At 45.0% G+C, this 18316-nt stretch overlaps 1 protein-coding gene across 1 annotated transcript in view; it reads left to right on the top strand.

Moving 5' to 3' along the window:
* Nucleotides 1-18316, top strand: part of RAB3B (RAB3B, member RAS oncogene family) — a 61582-nt gene that overhangs the window by 31595 nt on the left and 11671 nt on the right. The window contains exons 3-4 of the mRNA XM_081224886.1: nucleotides 9456-9574; nucleotides 13129-13253. Of these exons, the coding sequence (XP_081081012.1) occupies nucleotides 9456-9574; nucleotides 13129-13253 (244 nt within the window). The remainder of the gene's footprint in view (nucleotides 1-9455; nucleotides 9575-13128; nucleotides 13254-18316) is intronic.

An 18316-nucleotide genomic window follows, 5' to 3' on the forward strand; every position in this document is an offset into this window, starting at 1 on the left:
GTGTAATTGATGACTCTCACAGGGACTTTCTAGATCTAATATTCTGTGCTCTGCTATTGCTAAAATAAAGGCCCAACTACATTCTGTGGAGGCCCAGAGAAAATGATGCTGGATCCCAAGGAACTTCCTAGAATAGGTGCCCTTTGACTTGGACCTCAAAGGTTAGATAGGATTACAGTGGGCAGGGAAGTGCTTTCGAATACCCAGTCCTGGATTCCAGTGGCCTCTTTCCTGCCCTCTGCCCTCAAGGATCTACCAGTTCCTACCTATGTGTACTTGGACTCCAGTTTTCTTACTTGTAAATCAATAGTGACAGTAATTCATGGTGTGCTGGAAAGAATACTGGATGTGGAGTCAGAATATTTGCACTTGAGTCCCAGCCTAACCAAAAAATAAGTGGCTGCGTGACCTTAGGAAAGTTACCTCTCTAAGTCTCAATTTCCCTACGTGCAAAATAAAGCAGTCAGACTGGATGACCTCAAAGATTGGTTTCTTCTGGCTCTAAAAAATCTATATCACAGGGTCGTTGTTGGGATCCAATGAAATGATGCAACAAAAATGCTTGTAAACTGTAGGGTGCTCTAAGTGTGGTCTGTACTACTGAGGACAGATGGGTGTAACACCAAGCCAGCTTTAACAGAATACTCTTTCCTTTCCTCAGTCCTCTGCTTCTCCTTGGCTACACTGAACCTCCCTGAAAAGCTCTCTCCCTCTGCTTTCCTCCCATTCCCATGGGACATAATGTCTCGGCTCCCAGGTGCTGCAAAATACAAAGGCCTTGGAGCTTGGCAGCTGTGGGTTGGGGCACAGGGTGAGGGGAAAACGAGCCCAGAAGCTCTTATTACTTGCATTCCTGGTGCTCATCATCCCCACCCCCCAACCTGGCCTGGAGGGAATGAATTGAAGAGTGGGGGATGGAGGAGTTTGGCTGGGGGAGCATGTATATAACAGGGCAGGATCCAGGGATGGAGGTCCCAGAGATAACCTCTTGCTAGCTGTGTGACCTCTTAAGTCTGTCACTGCTCTGGGCCTTCCTCTTTTTTTTTTTTTTGCGGTACGCGGGCCTCTCACTGTTGTGGCCTCTCCCGTTGCGGAGCACAGGCTCCGGACGCGCAGGCTCAGCGGCCATGGCTCACGGGCTCAGCCGCTCCGCGGCATGTGGGATCTTCCCGGACTGGGGCACAAACCCGTGTCCCCTGCATCGGCGGGCGGACTCTCAACCACTGCGCCACCAAGGAAGCCCTGGGCCTCCCTCTTTTGTGTATAACATGGAAAGGAATCAGAAATAAGAGGTGACCCTTTTCTCACAGGTGCTTTTCCAACCAATCCTGAGGTTCTAAATGAGTTTTCCCTCCTCAGCACATAATCAGCCTTTGAGTTTCATTCACCAGCATTCTTAGTAAGTGCCTACTATGTGCCAGATGCTATAGTTGAGGGCCTGGGATTTAGCTAAATAAAGATTGGGTCTCAAGATGCTCATAGGGAATTCCCGGGTGGGCCAATGGTTAAGACTCCGCACTTGCAATGCCAGGGCCCAGGTTCGACCCCTGGTCAGGGAACTGAGGTCCCACAAGCAAGCCGCGCTGTGTGGCAAAAAAAAGACGCTCATAATCTGGAAGAGGAGACAGATGAATGAACCAGTAACTATAATAAATGTGATGTGTGCGATGATATAATGCCAAATCATAAAAGGGCAGAGGAAGAAGTTACTTTGTCAGAGGAGAGGAGGCCAAGGAAAGTTTCCGAGGATGTGACCTTGAAGAAGGTTGTGAATTATAAAAGAGAAAGGGGATTTCAGGCAAAGATCAGCATATCAGGTTAAGGCCCAGGGGTGTGAAGGAGCAGTGTTTGGGAAACCACTAGTTAGGCAAAGCTGGAACTCACTGGTTCAGTGGAGGAATGGGAGGGAAGAAACTGGAAAGGAAACCTGAGTAGATCCTGAAGGGTCTACGTTCTATGGAGTTGCTTGGACCCCATCGTGTGGGCTGTGGGAAGCTGGGGAAGGGATTTAGACCCAGAGTAAGGAGATGAGATTTGGATTTTTAGAAATTCCCATCTGACATTCAGTGTGCTCTGTCAAAAATGTTGCAGTCACCCACAAAATTCACCCTTTCAACTAGTATTTTTTGGAAATCTCCCCCACCCCATGTGCCAGTGCTGTGCCAGGCACTGGAGACACAATAGTAGGCAAAACCAGACATCCTGTTCTTGTGGTCCTTGCAATTTGGCAGGGAAGACAGACTTTAATCAAATAATTACACAAATAAATACAAAATTACAGTGGGGAGGAGTGCTACAAAGAAGAAGTACATGGTGCCAGGAGAACCTGTAATTGGAGCATTTGACATTGCCAGGATGGTCAGGCCAGCTCCTCTGCTGAGCTGAGCTCCAAAGGAAGAGTGTTGCCTCAAGGAAAGGTGCTAGAAGATTCTATGGGAATGGGCTTCTCCTGCCTCAGAATCCCCATCCAATGCACATTTCTCTTTCCAGTCAACAGACACTGTAGACTTCAAGTAGGTATGTGTAGTATTCAACATTTTATCTTCGGGACCTAGCCAACACTTGCCACAGAATCAGTGCCCAGTGAAAATTTGAAAAAAAAAAAATAGAAAGGAAAAGGAGGAATACCCTCCCTTTAGACACTTTAGATATTTGAAGATAGCAGTACGATTCCCCAAAGCTTCTTCCTTCCTTCAGTTGCTTCTCCCATGTCACAGTTTCAAGTTCCCGTCACTGTTCTGGTCATTCTGTTTAATTGTGGTGCCTGTCACAGGTGATTTAAAATATCAGGGATGTAGCCCTGTGCCACATGCAATGGTCTCTTGGAGTCAGAAGACCTGGTTTTATTTAAGCCTCTTTTCATCATTCACCTCTTCAAGGCGCAGTTGTTGTTGTTGTTGTTGTGTGTGTGTGTGTGTGTGTGTGTCTGTAATGGAGATATTGGTTCTCCTCTTAAAGGATTTCTCTGGGAACTAACTGAGATAATAAGAAAAAAACTTTGTAAACTCTAAGAGCTAAACAAACCTAGAACTTAAATATTTGGAGGGCTGCCACATGAGTGAAAAATTAGATTTATTCTTTGGGTCTCCAGAGAACAGCGTTAAATCAATGGATAGAAATTACCACATGCAGCTTTCAGCTCTATGGAAGGAAGAAATGTTCTAATACTCAGAACTGTCCATCAGTGGAGTGGATGCCTTTTGAGGTGGTAGGCATCCAACATTGGGAACACTCAATGCAAGTATGCTGTAGAAGGAATTCCTTTTTTAAGTGAGCGGGTGGATTGAGTAACTTCTAAGATTTACTTTTAATTTTAGAACTCAACAATCTGATAGTCAAGACAAGTGGAGGAGCTGGGAGAGGGCATATGTGGCAGAGAGAGTAGCATGAACAGACATATGAAGCAGAAATTAGTATTGCATGTGTGGGTGACAAGGAGGGAACTCCAGAAAGAAATGATGGGTCTGTGTTGGATCAATGTTTCAATCAAGACAGAGAACATAACTAATATTGTTGAGCACCTGTGTGCCAGACACACGTGATTCCATTTAAGTTTTGTGGGTGATTTCCAGCCTTACCCTCTGGTGAAGGGGAGATTGTTGGCCTTAGGGAGTCTTAGACATGGTTGGAGGATCTCCTATCTGGAAGGTTTCAGGGTGGGCTGGGTCCTGTCCTGAGGGGCAGAGAGGGATTCAGAATTCACAGTCTGGTTGGGCTATAGGCTGTGCTGAAAATACACTCTTGTCAAAAGACCAAATTTGAATCCTGACTCTGCTTCCTTATAGCTTGTGACTCTAGCAGTTTACTTAACCTCTGTGACCCTCAGTTAATCCATATATAAAATGGGGACTCAAACTTGTCCTGCTTCAGGCTGACATAATAATTAAGAGAAATAATGTAGAGCAAAGGGCATCCCAGGAAGAGCACAGGCTTTGGAATCAGACCTAGCTTTGAATCTGTCTGCCATGAACTGGTTGCAAGATCGTAGGCAAGTTATTTAAATTTTTCTCATCTGCAAGTAAACATAACAGTATTTCGAGGCTGTTTTGAAAATTAAGTACAGTAGGAAAAGTGCTTAGCATAGTGCCTGGCACATAGCAGTTTTATTTTGTTAGTACAAATAATAGGATCCCATATATAAAGCACTTATCAAAGCGCCTGGCACATAGCAAGTGTCTGTCGGCCACACTGACAGGGCTGCTGCAGGCCAGGATGGTGGCTTGTGCATCATGGTGTCCACTCTCTGGCATAAGGCTCTGCCCATATGAAGAGCTCAATGTGTGTCTGCTTCGTAGAAGTGAATTGATTGCTCTTGATGACATGGTCTCCTTCCTCAAGTAGCCAGTGAGTCATGCCTCTTTCTTTCTCCTCCTTCCTGTCTCCTCTTTGGTTCTATTTCTGACTCTCCTCAGTGGGAGGGGAATCAATGTTCGTCAAAGTGATTTTTAAAAATAAAAGAGAGAGGGAGGTTTAGAAGCGATTCTCTGGGCTACTTTCTATTGAGCACAGGGTAGTGAGAGCTGGATTGTTGTTTCCAACCTTGCTTTTCATTAGGTGAACAACAACAACAACAACAACAATATCAACAGTAATAGCAGCAGCTATTATGAACTTTATTGAGCACCTACTATGTGCCTGGCACTCTGCCAAGCTCTACCAGTACATTATCACTGATCCTCATATAACCACTTCAGGGCTGGTATTATTATCACCACTTTATTGATGAGGAAATTAAGGCTTAGAAAAGTTAAATAATAATGAAAATGACAAATACTCCTATATCTGAGTACCTATTATGAGCCAGACATTTAAAAAAATCTTATTTAATTACAAACACTCTACAAAGTAATCATTATTATTCCATTCGAATCGTGAGGAAGCTGAGCCTCAGAGAGATGAAAAAACCAAGCTGTCCAAAAGCACACAGTTGATGAGTGGCAGAGCTGGGAGTCAGACCAAAGCCTGATCAACTCTTTTTTTTAATAAATTTATTTATTTTATTTATTTATTTTTGGCTGCATTAGGTCTTTGTTGCTGCGTGTGGACCTTTCTCTAGTTGTGGCGAGCGGGGGCTACTCTTCATTGTGGTGCGCGGGCTTCTCATTGTGGTGGCTTCTCTTGTTGCAGAGCACAGGCTCTAGGTGCGTGGGCTTCAGTAGTTGTGGCTCGTGGGCCCTAAAGCGCAGGCTCAGTAGTTGTGGTACACGGGCTTAGTTGCTCCGCGGCATGTGGGATCTTCCCAGACCAGGGATGGAACCTGTGTCCCCTGCATTGGCAGGCAGATTCTCAACCACTGCACCACCAGGGAAGTCCAAAGCCTGCTCAACTCTTTTTTTTTTTTTTTTTTTTTTTTTTGCGGTACGCGGGCCTCTCATTGTGGCCTTTCCTGTTGCGGAGCACAGGCTCCGGACGCACAGGCTCAGCGGCCATGGCTCACGGGCCCAGCCGCTCCGTGACATGTGGGATCTTCCCGGACCAGGGCACGAACCCGTGTCCCCTGCATCAGCAGGCAGACTGTCAACCACTGTGCCACCAGAGAAGCCCAGCCTGCTCAACTCTTAACTCATCCATTCCCTTTCTGTCTGGCCACTTTCTGCTCCTTGAGGGAAGCATCATATTGAGACCCTGGGTGGAGGCAGCCCTGGGCAGGTTTGGATGAGAAGGAAGTGGCACATGGCATGAGACTCATTCACTGCTGTTGGGCAGACCCTGGGAAGCTGGCCCTGCTCCTGGGGCTGACTGTGGAAGTACAAAAATAATGCCTAAGTGGCATTTACTCTGTATCAGGAACTGTTCCAAGCATTTTAGATATAATAACGTTCTTAATCTTCACGATAACTTTGTGAAATAGGTATTGTTATTATTCCCGTTTTTTTGTTTGTTTGTTTGTTTTTTGTGGTACGCGGGCATCTCACTGTTGTGGCCTCTCCCGTTGCGGAGCACAGGCTCCGGACGCACAGGCTCAGCGGCCGTGGCTCACGGGCCCAGCCGCTCTGCGGCATATGGGATCTTCCCAGACCGGGGCACGAACCCATGTCCCCTGCATTGGCAGGCGGACTCTCAACCACTGTGCCACCAGAGAAGCCCAGCCTGCTCAACTCTTAACTCATCCATTCCCTTTCTGTCTGGCCACTTTCTGCTCCTTGAGGGAAGCATCATATTGAGACCCTGGGTGGAGGCAGCCCTGGGCAGGTTTGGATGAGAAGGAAGTGGCACATGGCATGAGACTCATTCACTGCTGTTGGGCAGACCCTGGGAAGCTGGCCCTGCTCCTGGGGCTGACTGTGGAAGTACAAAAATAATGCCTAAGTGGCATTTACTCTGTATCAGGAACTGTTCCAAGCATTTTAGATATAATAACGTTCTTAATCTTCACGATAACTTTGTGAAATAGGTATTGTTATTATTCCCGTTTTTTTGTTTGTTTGTTTGTTTTTTGTGGTACGCGGGCATCTCACTGTTGTGGCCTCTCCCGTTGCGGAGCACAGGCTCCGGACGCACAGGCTCAGCGGCCGTGGCTCACGGGCCCAGCCGCTCTGCGGCATATGGGATCTTCCCAGACCGGGGCACGAACCCATGTCCCCTGCATTGGCAGGCGGACTCTCAACCACTGCGCCACCAGGGAAGCCCCACCCTGTCACTCTTTATCCTGGAATGAGGAAGACAAAAAGCAGAGCGCCCAGCCAACCCTTGATGGATATGTAAAAATAGTGAAAAATAAAACCTTGTTTTTGAATCTGCTGAGATTTTGAGATTGCGTATTACTGAATAACCCAGTCTACCCTAACTGGTGCACTATCTCTGCTTTGACATCTTCCATAACTACCTAAAACCACCATGTTTCTACCTTATCTGACTTGTGTGACACATTTTCTTTATGCCACATACCCGGTACTGATGACATACTGCCATGTATTGCTAATTATGAGTTCAGTGGTATGCCTTAGCCACCTCTTTACTTTTACTGAGGCTTCCTTAGGGCAAGGATGGTCCTTGTCCCATTTCTGTGTCACACAAAGTATGGTTCATAGCCAAGGCAATATACTGTAATGGGTGTAGGAGTCAGACATACTTGTATTGAATCCCAATTCTTACATTTGGTGGGCAATCTCTCTGAACCTCAGTTTTCTCATCTGTAAAATGGGAGTAATAATATGTACCCTACAGGGTTTTTCTAAAGTTTGTGGATAACGGTTGCAACATATGTACAATTAATGGCAGGCTATAATTCTTATTGTTCTCATTATTTGTTTTTATTTTTTTAATGATTTATTTATTTATTTGGGCTGTGCTTGGTCTTAGTTGTGGCATGAAGGCTTCTTATTTTTTATTTTTATTTTTTTAATTAATTAATTTATTTTTGGCTGCTTTGGGTCTTCGTTGCTGCGCATGGGCTTTCTCTAGTTGTGGTGAGCTGGGGCTACTCTTTGTGGTGTGTTGGCTTCTCATTGCGGTGGCTTCTCTTGTTGCGGAGCACAGGCTCTAGGTTCACAGGCTTCAGTAGTTGTGGCACGTGGGCTCAGTAGCTGTGGCTTGCAGGCTCTAGAGCGCAGGCTCAGTAGTTGTGGCACATGGGCTTCGTTGCTTCACGGCATGTGGGATCTTCCTGGACCAGGGCTCAAACCCGTGTCCCCTGCATTGGCAGGTGGATTCTTAACTACTGTGCCACCAGGGAAGTCCAGCTTGCAGGCTTCTTAGTTGTGGCGTGCAGATATCTTAGTTGCGACGTGCAGACTTCTTAGTTGCAGCGTGTGCCTCTTAGTTGCATCATGTAGACTTCTTAGTTGCAGCATGCATGTGGGATCTAGTTCCCCAACCAGGGATCGAACCCAGGCCCCCTGCATTGGGAGCATGGAATCTTACCCACTGGACCACCAGGGAAGTCCTATTTGTTTTTATTATCATTATGGATAGTGTTCAGTAAATGCCTGTGGATAAATCTTTCATTGATTGAGGTATAATTGTATGTGCATTGGACTTGGAATCAGATGTCCTAGATTTAAGGCATAGCTTTTGTCACCAGCTTTGTGACCTTGGAAAAATCACTTACCCTCTCTGCATTTTTGCATTCTCAAAAACAAAATGTAAATACTGATCCCTACATCATAGAGATTATTATAAAATTTAAATAAGATAATATATGAGGAAATGTTTTATACGTGCTCAAGTATCACACATCTAAAACATGATTCAGAGAAGACCGGCTGGTCCCTCACATAAGGACCATGCGGACATTGTGAAGCATCCCAGTGTACTCCAGTAACACTTTGTTGTGGGGCTTGGCTTATCTTGCTTACATGTTTGTCTTTCCAACTAGACTGTGAGCTGCTTGAGATAAAGAATTGTCTTCATCTTTTTTTAGTAAAAATGTTTATTTGTTTCTCCTTATATAAGTAATACATGCTTAGCATAGAGAAAATAAAAATAGCTGAAGAAAATGAAAATCCTGGTAATTCTTATCTCTCATACAGAGATAATCACTATTAACCTTTTTTTAATTATTATCTTTATTATTTTTTTAATTATTTTTTATTAGTTTCTGCTTTATAACAAAGTGAATCAGTTATACATATACATCTGTTCCCATATCCCTTCCCTCTTGCGTCTCCCTCCCTCCCACCCTCCCTATCCCACCCCTCCAGGCAGTCACAAAGCACCGAGCTGATCTCCCTGTGCTATGTGGCTGCTTCCCACTAGCTATCTACCTTACGTTTGGTAGTGTGTATATGTCCATGCCTCTCTCTCGCTTTCACTATTAACCTTTTGATGTGTTTCTTTCCAGTTTTCTTCTCTGCATATATAGTTATGAAACTGACATTATATTGCACATACAAGAATTGTTCCATTATAATAAATATTCTTATATAAATAAACACATTAAAAATCTTGTATTTAAACCATTCTCCTATTGTTGAATATATAGGTTGATGTCAGTTTTTCAATGTCTAAATAAAGTTGTAAGAAGCATTTTTGTGCATAAATATTTGTCTGATATTCTATTTTTGTAGAAAAATTTTTTAGAAGGAAAAATTTCTAGTTCAAAGGGTACAACTATTTTTAATGCTCTTGGGACTTCCAAATTGATTACCAGAAAGATTGAACCAAGTGTCGCTCCCACAAGCAAGGTATGAGGTTATACATCTCACTACATCCTCAACTATAATGGGAATTATAATTAAAAATAAGGTTAAAACCTATTAATATAATAATTATCCATTTACATTTCTTCTGTGAATTGTTCTTTACTCCTGCTCATTTTTCTATTGAGATTTTAATTATCTTCTCATTAATTTCTATGAGGTTTCAAAAACCATTTTATTCTAGTCACCAAATACAATAAAAGATACATAATAGGTGCTCCTTAAATATACTTTGGATGATTTTAATTGTCCTGGGGACTCTTTAGAAACAAAGCAGACTTTCTAGGAGGCTGACTCTTTCCTTTTCCCACCCAGGACACGGCTGGGCAGGAGCGGTACCGGACCATCACCACAGCCTATTACCGTGGAGCCATGGGCTTCATCCTGATGTATGATGTCACCAATGAGGAATCCTTCAATGCTGTCCAAGACTGGTATGAGATTCGTTCCTTCACCCACTCATCAAACTGCTCATGAAAACCTAGTATGTACTAGGCTCTGTGCTATGTGCTAGGGAAACTCGAATGAATCAGACATGGCTCCTGTCCTCAAAAAGTTCACAGATGAGAGGAGAGGACAGATCAGTGAGCAGGCAATGAAAATATCATGTGACAGGTGCAGTGATGAGAGTGGCACCAGGGCTGTGGGAACCCAGCGGAGGGCTCTGACCCAGCCTGGGAAGTCAGGGAAGTTGTCCTGGAATTGCTGACACATATGCTGCGTTTTGAAAGATGAACAGGAGTTAGCCAGAGGGACAAATGGGTAAGAATATTCCAGAAAAAGAGTACAGATGTGCAAAGACAAGAAGGTAGGTGAAAGGGTAAGAAGAGCAGAGGTCATGAAGGATTTTGTGTGCTGGGGTGAGGGATTTGGATTTTATCTGGTAGGTGAGGACATTTGAACAGGGGAACAACAGGTTCAAATTAGTGTTTTAGAGGGATCATTCTGGACATAGTGCTAAGTGAATCCACATATTGCTTCCCTATAAAGTTTATCCCTGGGCGGGGGGTCCAAGTTCATAAAGATTCAATATCTTGATATGATAGAAATCGACACAGTTCCCCAGAGGTATAACCTCTGAGCAACTTACATCTTTCTTCCTGGAGCATTACTCACAGGGAGAAGGGAGCACAAGAGGAAGGGCATGTGAGACGGAGGGCCAGGACCCGGTGCCCCTAATCAGTGGAAAGGATGGGGAAGATGGAGCGTGTGTGCCTGGCTTTTCCTCACAATCAGAGAGGCTGAGTAGGCTGGGCACACAGCAGCAGAGCTGGCCAGTGCCAAGCTTGTCTCCTGCTCTTTTTTGCCCAACAGCTACCTTTTGAAGACGTCCCGTCTCCCAAGGAACAGTTGTCATGACTATGTGCAGCACTGTTGGTGCCTTGGAGCCTTGAGCTGGGAGTGACCTTGCAGGCTGCTTGCCACGTTCTCCCCGCCCAACCCCCGAGTTCTGAGCAGCAGTCTAGGATGCCACCTGCATGCCTGTCACTCATGTGTGGTCCTTCTTAGTCTGTTGGTCATCCCCTTCTTCCTCCTTTCTCCCCCTTTCCTTTTATTTTTATTTTTTTTAATTTATTTATTTATTTTGGCTGTGTTGGGTCTTCGTTTCTGTGCGAGGGCTTTCTCTAGTTGTGGCAAGCAGGGGCCACTCTTCATCGCGATGCGCGGTCCTCTCGCTATCGTGGCCTGTCTTGTTGCGGAGCACAGGCTCCAGACGCGCAGGCTCAGTAGTTGTGGCTCATGGGCCTAGTTGCTCCGCGGCATGTGGGATCCTCCCAGACCAGGGCTCGAACCTGTGTCCCCCACACTAGCAGGCAGACTCTCAACTGCTGTGCCACCAGGGAAGCCCCCTCCCCCTTTCCTTTTAACAAGTCCTTCTCTCCACCTTCCTTTTTTCTCCTTTCCTCCCTCTTTTTTCCCTTCCTCTCTCTTTATGCCTCTTTTTTCTCCTGCTTTTTTCCTTTCTTGTTCCCTCTCTTCCCTCTAGTCATGACTTTTCTCTTCTCCTCCCTTCTCCCATGTCTCCATCTTTCCCCCCTACCTCCCACCACAAAGTGATTAGCTCTTTCTTTAAATATCTCCACACTGCCCATTCCCTGTCGGCCTTGACCTCCTTCCCTCTCTCCATCAGTCCCTGTTCATTCTGCCTCAGGCACACAGTGACTTTAACACCTGGTGAAGATTCCTCCAAGAATAACCTAAGTTGCTAATCTGGGAGCTGAGCCTGGATGATGGTGGGAGGAGGGAGGAAGATGACAGAAGAGTGGCATGGGAGACTTGGGGAGTTGGCTCCAGGTACCTGTCTTGAAGCTGAAGACTGGATGTCTATCTTTCCCAAGCTCTGGCCTTTAGTTTTGCCTCTGGGAAACTTGGTCCCAGCCTAGCACCCACCTGCCACCTAAGCCCCAGTACCCAGCACAGAACCTGGCTCTCTGTCGGTTCGCCACAAATGGTGGTTGAGTAAATTCCATCCTTTGAGGGAGTGGCTTTTCACCCTTAAAGAGAAGATTGGTGGTGAGATCAGCTTTAAGAGCAGGGCTGGTAATCAGTCCAGGTTGCAGTTAGGGTTGAGTTAGATTGTCAGTGTCAGGATAGGGTCAGATTTTATTTAGATTTGCTTCAGGATCAACCATTTGCTGGCTTCTTCCTTCATCAGACAATCAATGACTTCTTTTCTCTGTGCTCTATGCTGGGGGCTGCTACCCCAAAGATGAATAAGCCTGCCCTCAGGGAGAGACAGATAAATTCAGCCAAATGTGACAGGCGCCACAAAAAAGAGTAGGGGAACAAAAGGGGAGGTAATTGTTTCTACCTGATGAGGTATTTGGGGACAGAGTTAGTCCAACTACACAAAAAGATGTCTCCTCAATAAAAAGGTCTGATTTTATTTCCTCTGTTTAAAAGTTTGTTTCTCATTATAAAAGTAATACATGCTCACTTTCAAAATTTTGAAAAGTAAAGTATTTTTTTTAAGTTTTGGGACTTCCCTGGTGGAACAGTGGTTGAGAATCTGCCTGGCAATGCAGGGGACACGGGTTTGATCCCTGGTCTGGGAAGACCCCACATGCCTCGGAGCAACTAAGCCCGTGTACCACAACTACTGAGCCTGCGCTCTAGAGCCTGCAAGCCACAACTACTGAGCCTGTGTGCCACAACTACTGAAGCCCGCGCGCCTAGAGCCCATGCTCCGCAACAAGAGAAGCCACCACAATGAGAAGCCCTAGCACATCAGTGAAGAGTAGCCCCCGCTCACCACAACTAGAGAAAGCCCGCACGCAGCAACGAAGACCCAACACAGCCAAAAATAAATAAATGAATAAAATTTCCTAATCACCCTACATGAAGGAAACCATTGCTGACATTTTGGTTTCTACAAATAATAATGATCTAAGGCCTCAGTGAAGATTTATGAATCACAGAGGAGGAGGGAGAGGCTTACTGGGCCAGGGGAGGCTTGAGAAGCCTCCCCCAGGCAACTGTGGGATCAGCCCTGGGCCTTGGAGGATGACTTAGTGTGGGGAAGGGATTTCCAGTAAAGGCAAAAGCACATGCCATGGAAGAGCCTTTGGGGAGTGGGTGAGGTTTGTGAAGTGAGAGGAAGGGTGATGAGGCTGGAGAGACAGGATGTAAATGGTCTTGAACGCCTAACTGAGGGATCTAGACTTCATCGCTTATCTAGTCCAGGGACCAGAGAAGGCTTTTAAGAAGGGACAAATCATCTGATAGATGTTTTAGAAAGAGCTCTCTGCCTGTGAGGAGAGGGCATTAGAGGTGGACTCCAAATAGCTGAGTGAAGTTTGCAACCAGGGCTTAAGGGTCAGCATCTGTGACAGCCAGCAGGAGCAGAGGTCTGACTGTCCTAGGATGAATTAGCTGACAGTATCTCATGTGTTGCGAACCCCACTGAAGGGGCTTCTGTGAGCTTTGCAGGGTCCTTTCTAACCTAGGAGGATGTCATTAACACTGTCATCTCTCTGTCTCTCTTTAGGGCTACTCAAATCAAGACCTACTCCTGGGACAATGCGCAGGTCATCCTGGTGGGGAACAAGTGTGACATGGAGGAAGAGAGGGTTGTTCCCACTGAGAAGGGCCGGCACCTCGCAGAGCAGCTTGGTATGTGCGTGACATGTGTGTATGCATGGGAGTGGGGCAAATGGAGAGGACAAGTGTGTATTTGTATTTGTGACATTAAGGATGTGCTGTGATTGTGAATTATGTGCATATGTGCTCTGTGTGTATTGTTTCATATTTGTGTGATGTACATATGGGCTTTGTGCTAGTGAATTCTAGGTATTCATTATTTATGACACATGTATATTTTGTTACATTGAATGTATACATAATTTTTTTTATAGATTTATTTATTTTTGGCTGCGTTGGGTCTTCGTTGCTGCACGCGGGCTTTCTCTAGTTGTGGTGAGCGGGGGCTACTCTTCGTTGCGGTGCTCAGGCTTCTTCTTGCGGTGGATTCTCTTGCTGTGGAGCACGGACTCTAGATGCATGGGCTTCAGTAGTTGTGGTGCGCGGACTCAGTAGTTGTGGCTCACAGGCTCTAGAGTGCAGGCTCAATAGTTGTGGCGCACGGGCTTAGTTGCTCAGCAGCATGTGAAATCTTCCCAGACCAGGGATCGAACCCATGTCCCCTGCATTGGCAGGTGGATTCTTAACCACTGTGCCACCAGGGAGGTACTTGAATGTATAAATAAAATGCAAATTTATGAAATTTTTTTTAACCAGCTCCTTCCACAAAGGATTTGAGGTATCCTATAAAAATCATCATAGTATCAATACATCAATAAAAAAATAAGTGAGACAATTGAAGCAAAGGGAAAGCAAGTGTAGGAGAACATAAGAGGAGGCCAGGGGTGAGATAAGTGTATATTTTATAAGTTTTGGGGCATGTGCAAGAGTTGGGCAAAAATATTTGCTTTGAGCTTCCCAGCAACCATTGCAAAGGGGGAAACATAATCAGTTACATGGTTCAGAGATGGTCCTTAAGATGAAAACAAACCCATTATTCCAGAGAAACACTGCTCTCCACTGGCAACTGTAGAGCAGACTCTATATGCTGAATGCGACAACGTCCTTAATATCAAACATGCCTTACAGCAACTACAACACTGAACATCGTAGGCTGTGTCTTACAATTTCTCTCAATGTAAACTGATGCTTTGTCACCAAACTACAATTCATGGCAAAAGTAATTTTATGAGGGATGAGACAACGTGGTTTAAACATGCAGCTCAGTGATGCTCTGACTTTTTCCAAGGTTAAAGCACCTTGATCCTTGTGCTCCACTGAGACCCAAGTGCCTCAGATGTGTCTCAGTGACTGCACAGCAGAACACCTACCTACACTTGCTTAAAAGAGCAGCCTTTCTGGGCTTCCCTGGTGGTGCAGTGGTTGAGAGTCCGCCTGCCGATGCAGGGGATGCAGGTTCATGCCCTGGTCTGGGAAGATCCCACATGCCGCGGAGCGGCCGTGCCCGTGAACCATGGCCGCTGAGCCTGCGCGTCCGGAGCCTGTGCTCCGCAACGGGAGAGGCCACAACAGTGAGAGACCCGTGTACCACAGGGAAAAAAAAAAAAAAAAGAGCAGCCTTTCTTTTCTTCCTTTTTTTCTTTTCTTTTCTGTATTGGGGTTCAATGTAGGATCACCTTAGAGAAGTCTTCTTCTAGAAGAATGAGTGTACTGCTTAGCTTTTAGCCAGTCTCCCTAAGTATTTCTTACAACCTAGGTGCTGTAAGTATTGAGGAATAGGGAGTTTAAAGTTATATTCTCTGCCAGTTTCTGAAGTACTGGCAAAGATATTTGGGCTGGTAGGTGGGAAAATTGTATAATATACAAGTGTGAGTTGTGTCTTGTATATATTTGTGTTATGTGTATTATGAGTAGCTGTATAGGAGAGTGTCCTATACTTCTTTCTTCCCTCTTCTGTTCTCCAGTGTGGCCTGGAATAGGAATGAACACACTGTAGGTGCTTAATAAATATGGAGGTTGGGCCATTTGGCTCTTGATGGGTTCTTACCCCATCACAGAGGTTCTCAGGGTCCAGAATTTGCCGCTACCCATCCCCATAGTTCACAGAACAGCGAGCATGTGACGAAGCCCTCACATGGGTGACCTCAGGCTATCTCTTTATGTCTTCAGCCTGCTGTCCCCGAGACTCCCAGCACTGTCCCTGGATCAACGATGTACCATCTGTTTGAAAGGCTCTTTTCTACTCCCCATCCCCTACTTTTATCCAGCTGTTGAAAGCCCACTCAGCTTTCAAAACATCTTCACTGCTCTGAAGCCTCTTCCGTATTCCCCCAGCTCTTTTCTTTTGTGCCCCCTCTTAGTGTACCCCGTACATGCAACAGGCACAGTACCCATCACACTTGGGTGCACTTGTTTCCATATTTGTCTCCAGAAAGCTCCATGAGGACAGGAAATGAGTCTTGTTTATCTTTATACCCACTGTGCCTGGCAAATGGCCTGGCAGTGAGTAAACACTGCAAGACTATGTTTTGATTAAAATTGTATGGAGTCAAGTATTTGGCTACTTCATTTTACTTCATTCTAATTACGACTTCCTGAGCTCCTACTCCATGCCAAGTACTGTGCTGTGAAATAGGCTATGTTCCCTGGTCTGAGGCAGAAATAGTGATCCACCTGGTGATCAGTGTTGTGATAGAGGGATGTGCCGGGGTTGTGGGAGCACAAAGGAGGCACCTATTCAGTTGGGGTCAGAGAACATGACGCCCACGCTGACTCTTGAAGACAAGTAGGGGCAGCCAAGTGAGAAAGAAAGGCAAGGACATTCCAGGTGGGGGAATAACACTGGCAAAGGCAAGGAACAGCACTCTGTGTTTAGGGAACCATAAATCATTGGATTGTGTGAGTCTAGAGTAGTGCTTCTCCAAGCAGGAGACTCATGTCACTGGAAGTGTGCAAGATGATTTTATGTACATATTTTGGTGTGTACTAGAAAAAATATATATAATCAGCATGTCAAGCCCTTAATGTTAAACAAGACTAAGTTTTTAAAAGGTGAGTTAATTTTATATTCGGAAAAAATATAGCCAGCATGCCAGACGCTTATGACTAGCATTTTAAAAAGGTGTGTTCGGGCTTCCCTGGTGGCACAGTGGTTGAGAGTCCGCCTGCCGATGCAGGGGACGCGGGTTCGTGCCCCGTTCCGGGAAGATCCCACATGCCGCGGAGCGGCTAGGCCCATGAGCCATGGCCGCTGAGCCTGCGCGTCCAGAGCCTGTGCTCCACAACAGGAGAGGCCACAGCAGTGAGAGGCCTGTGTACCGCAAAAAAAAAAAAAAAAAAAAAAAAAAAAAAAAAAGGTGTGTTAGTTAAATATTTATTAGGTGTTTACCATGTGCTGGGACCTATTCTAAGTGTTTAAAGTATTACTCATTTAACTTAATCCCCCCTAGAACCCTCTGAGATAGGTACTTTTCTTATATCCAAGTTGTTCTTTTAACAGATGAGAAAACTGAGGCACAGAGAAGTTGAGTAACTTGCTTAAGGTCACACAGCTAGTAACAAGTTGAGTCAGAATTCGAATTCAAGCAGTAGTCTGGCTCCAGAGCCTGTGTTTCTAACCACTTAACCTCACTGTACAGCAAATATCGTAATAATGGCTGATATATATTGAGCCAGGCATTATATGAAATGCTTCACGTTAATTATCTCATTTAATTCTCACTATAAGTCTTCAAGGTAGGTCATGTTCAATACTCTGAAAAATTAGGTTCTTGCTCAAGATTACACAATTAGGAAGTGGTAGAGCCAATAAAGATCTATCTAATTTATGTAGGAAAACAGATGGAAGTGAGATTAATTCTTACTACAGGGTTTAGGAAGGTGCTTAAAGAGGGCCTTAATGAATTGGTTAGATTTGGGTAGGTCAAGGTAACCCATCTCAGTCCTACACAACTTCCTGAGCTTTCCTCTACTGCTTACCAGAACTTGCCTATTTACATGTCTGTCTCTCTTGGTAGACCTCAGAAGTAGCAGGGGTTACGTCTAAAATTTTTTTTCATTATCACAGCCACCCAGCACAGGATAGATACCCATTCACTCGTACATTTGTTTATTGAAAAATATTTACTGAGCACATACTCTGAGCCAGGTTTTATCTTGGCACTTAGCTGTGATTCTTACTGTCACAGAACTAATGGGGGAAAGAGACACTAAACAAATAATTATACAAATAAATATATAGTTAAAAATTGTGTAAATGGGTGAATTGTATGGTATGTGAATTATATGTCAATAAAGCTGTTAAAAATTCTGCTAAGTTCTATTTGACTTAGGACTCTCATTATGGCAAGTGATAAAATCCCAAATCAAACAAGCTTTAATTAAAAAAATAGAATTTAGGGCTTCCCTGGTGGCGCAGTGGTTGAGAGTCCGCCTGCCGATGCAGGGGACACGGGTTTGTGCCCCGGTCCGGGAGGATCCCACATGCCACGGAGCGGCTAGGCCCGTGAGCCACGGCCGCTGAGCCTGTGCATACGGAGCCTGTGCTCCGCAACGGGAGAGGCCATAACAGTGAGAGGCCCACATACAGCAAAAAAAAAAAAAAAAAAAGAATTTATTAGCTTATGAGTGCAACTTAATTGCACTATTTCTTAGCTTTGTGTACGCCTTCAGCCTCTTTCTATAGTCAGACTCTGAATGGGGAGTAGGATGGATGATGGCAGCTCCAGATTCATATCTTCCAACTTCTGCAAAAAGAGGATTCTTTCTCCCAGCTACCTTATGTCAATCTCAGGGAAGACTGTGATTGGCTACCTGTGAGTCACATGCCTGTCCCAGTGGCTGGGGGAGGCAAGTATTGTAACTTATAGTCCCACCACAGTTGTTTAAAGTAGAAGTTCCATAAAGGAAGGAATGGTGGACAGATAAGAGTAACATAAGTCCACTGCAAGTGCTATTAAGAAAGTAAAAAAGAGAGAAACCTAATTTTAGACTGGAGAGTCAAGATCTTCTGAGAAAGTAACGCTTAAGCTGAGAACTAAAGGATCAGAAAAAAATTAGGCAAAGATTGAGGGTGGGTCGGGGAGGGGAGTGTTCTACAACAAGACCAGCTCTAACGTAGTTTAGAGCTGAAAACGCTCATGAGATTGAAAGACCATGTTGCAGGGATTAACTAGTCAAGGGGAGAGTAGTGGGAG

The sequence above is a fragment of the Mesoplodon bidens genome (genome assembly GCF_964165515.1).
Source record: "Mesoplodon bidens genome assembly, chromosome: 2".
NCBI lineage: Eukaryota > Metazoa > Chordata > Mammalia > Artiodactyla > Ziphiidae > Mesoplodon > Mesoplodon bidens.